A 1,365-nucleotide genomic window follows, 5' to 3' on the forward strand; every position below is an offset into this window, starting at 1 on the left:
GATTTTTTAGGGAGAAAGCAAAATTTTCATCTGGCAACACTGCTGAAATCCCCACCAGAAACCGGAGGAGGAGCAGGATCTCCCGAAGAAGCCGCGTCGGTGGCCGTGGCGGCGGATGCCAGCGAAACGGAGCGCCTGGTGAAGCTGGTGATGGCCATGGGCTATCCGGAGGGCGAGGTCCGCCTTTCGCTGGCCCGAAGCAACAACAACGTACAGCGGGCAGTACAGATTTTGGTCGAAGGAGAGGAAGAAAACGATGACGGCGAATCCCGGAAACGGCGTCGCAGTCGCCAGCGATTGAAGCACCTGCGCAGCTCCCTTTTGGGTAATCCCGTTCCCACGGACGAAGCCATCGTCCAGATGATGCGGGATCAGAGGATCGCACAGGCACTTGCGGAGATGATCAACGGGAGCAGCGTGGAGGCCATGCAACTGCTGCTCGAAGAGGAGGATGACGAAGGGCAGGAGGGCCAGGAGGATGAGCAAGTGAGTCAGGAGGAGCTGGGCAGCACCATGGACCAGTCATCCTCATCCGCCGATGGATCGCCGCCTAGCAACTAGGTGGAGAACATATCGTAGAGCCGCTTACTCCTCGAGTTATCCAAAAAAATGATGTTAAGTTTTTCAAGAATAGCAATTAATTTCGACCCAGAATTGTCACATTTAAAGTACTGTATCACAATATTTAAGGGTTCAGTCGATACACCTTAAAAAATACTAAGAAGTCAAACAATAATAATCACAAGCGTTAAAGCTTGAAGGTTTTTCTTTTCCTCACTAACCATTCTAACTATTATGTTTAAACTAATTTTTAAAGTGTTACAAATTTGAATCTCAAAAAATGTGTTGAAGTAACAATAATTAATATGCATTAAGAAATGCGATAATGTTAAAAATATATATAAATGTATCTCAGCATAAAGGGTTCATATTTTAATAATATCTTACGAGATTTTTAAAAATTGATTTAAAGATTTATGCTTATCAACGTCTTCAAAAACTGTTTGCTTTCATTTAAAAAATTATCTAATCAGCTAAAAAAAACTATTTGTTTGCTTATTTAAAATCCTCGAAATTTGTTTAAAATACCTCGAGTGTGAAGTAAAGATTAACTGAAATAAAAAGATTAAAAAAAAGAACTTTGTATGTAGATCTTTTGGCATCCTTATTATTATCCAAAAAGAGTATATGCAATTAGAGCTCCTCGAGGATGATATTGTCTGATGTATGTACTGGTCTCGCGAACTTATTTATTTATCCAGCAGCCATCAGGAGACATTAAATGCATTAGGGTTACGCAACCCCCCAGCCCCTTTGTTGTTGTTGTTTTGGCGGATGTGACTCCGGTCAAGGAGCGAAGGAAGC

At 42.3% G+C, this 1,365-nt stretch overlaps 1 protein-coding gene across 1 annotated transcript; it reads left to right on the forward strand.

Annotated features, from left to right (window-relative positions):
- LOC108049854 lies at positions 1-1,139 on the forward strand (the record flags this gene model as incomplete). Its single annotated transcript, XM_017131195.1, has 1 exon — positions 1-1,139. A coding segment is annotated over one exon (561 nt), but the record flags the coding sequence as incomplete, so codon positions are not given.
- Positions 1,140-1,365: the final 226 nt, after the last annotated feature.

The sequence above is a fragment of the Drosophila rhopaloa genome, unplaced genomic scaffold, assembly GCF_018152115.1.
Source record: "Drosophila rhopaloa isolate 14029-0021.01 unplaced genomic scaffold, ASM1815211v1 contig_3, whole genome shotgun sequence".
NCBI lineage: Eukaryota > Metazoa > Arthropoda > Insecta > Diptera > Drosophilidae > Drosophila > Drosophila rhopaloa.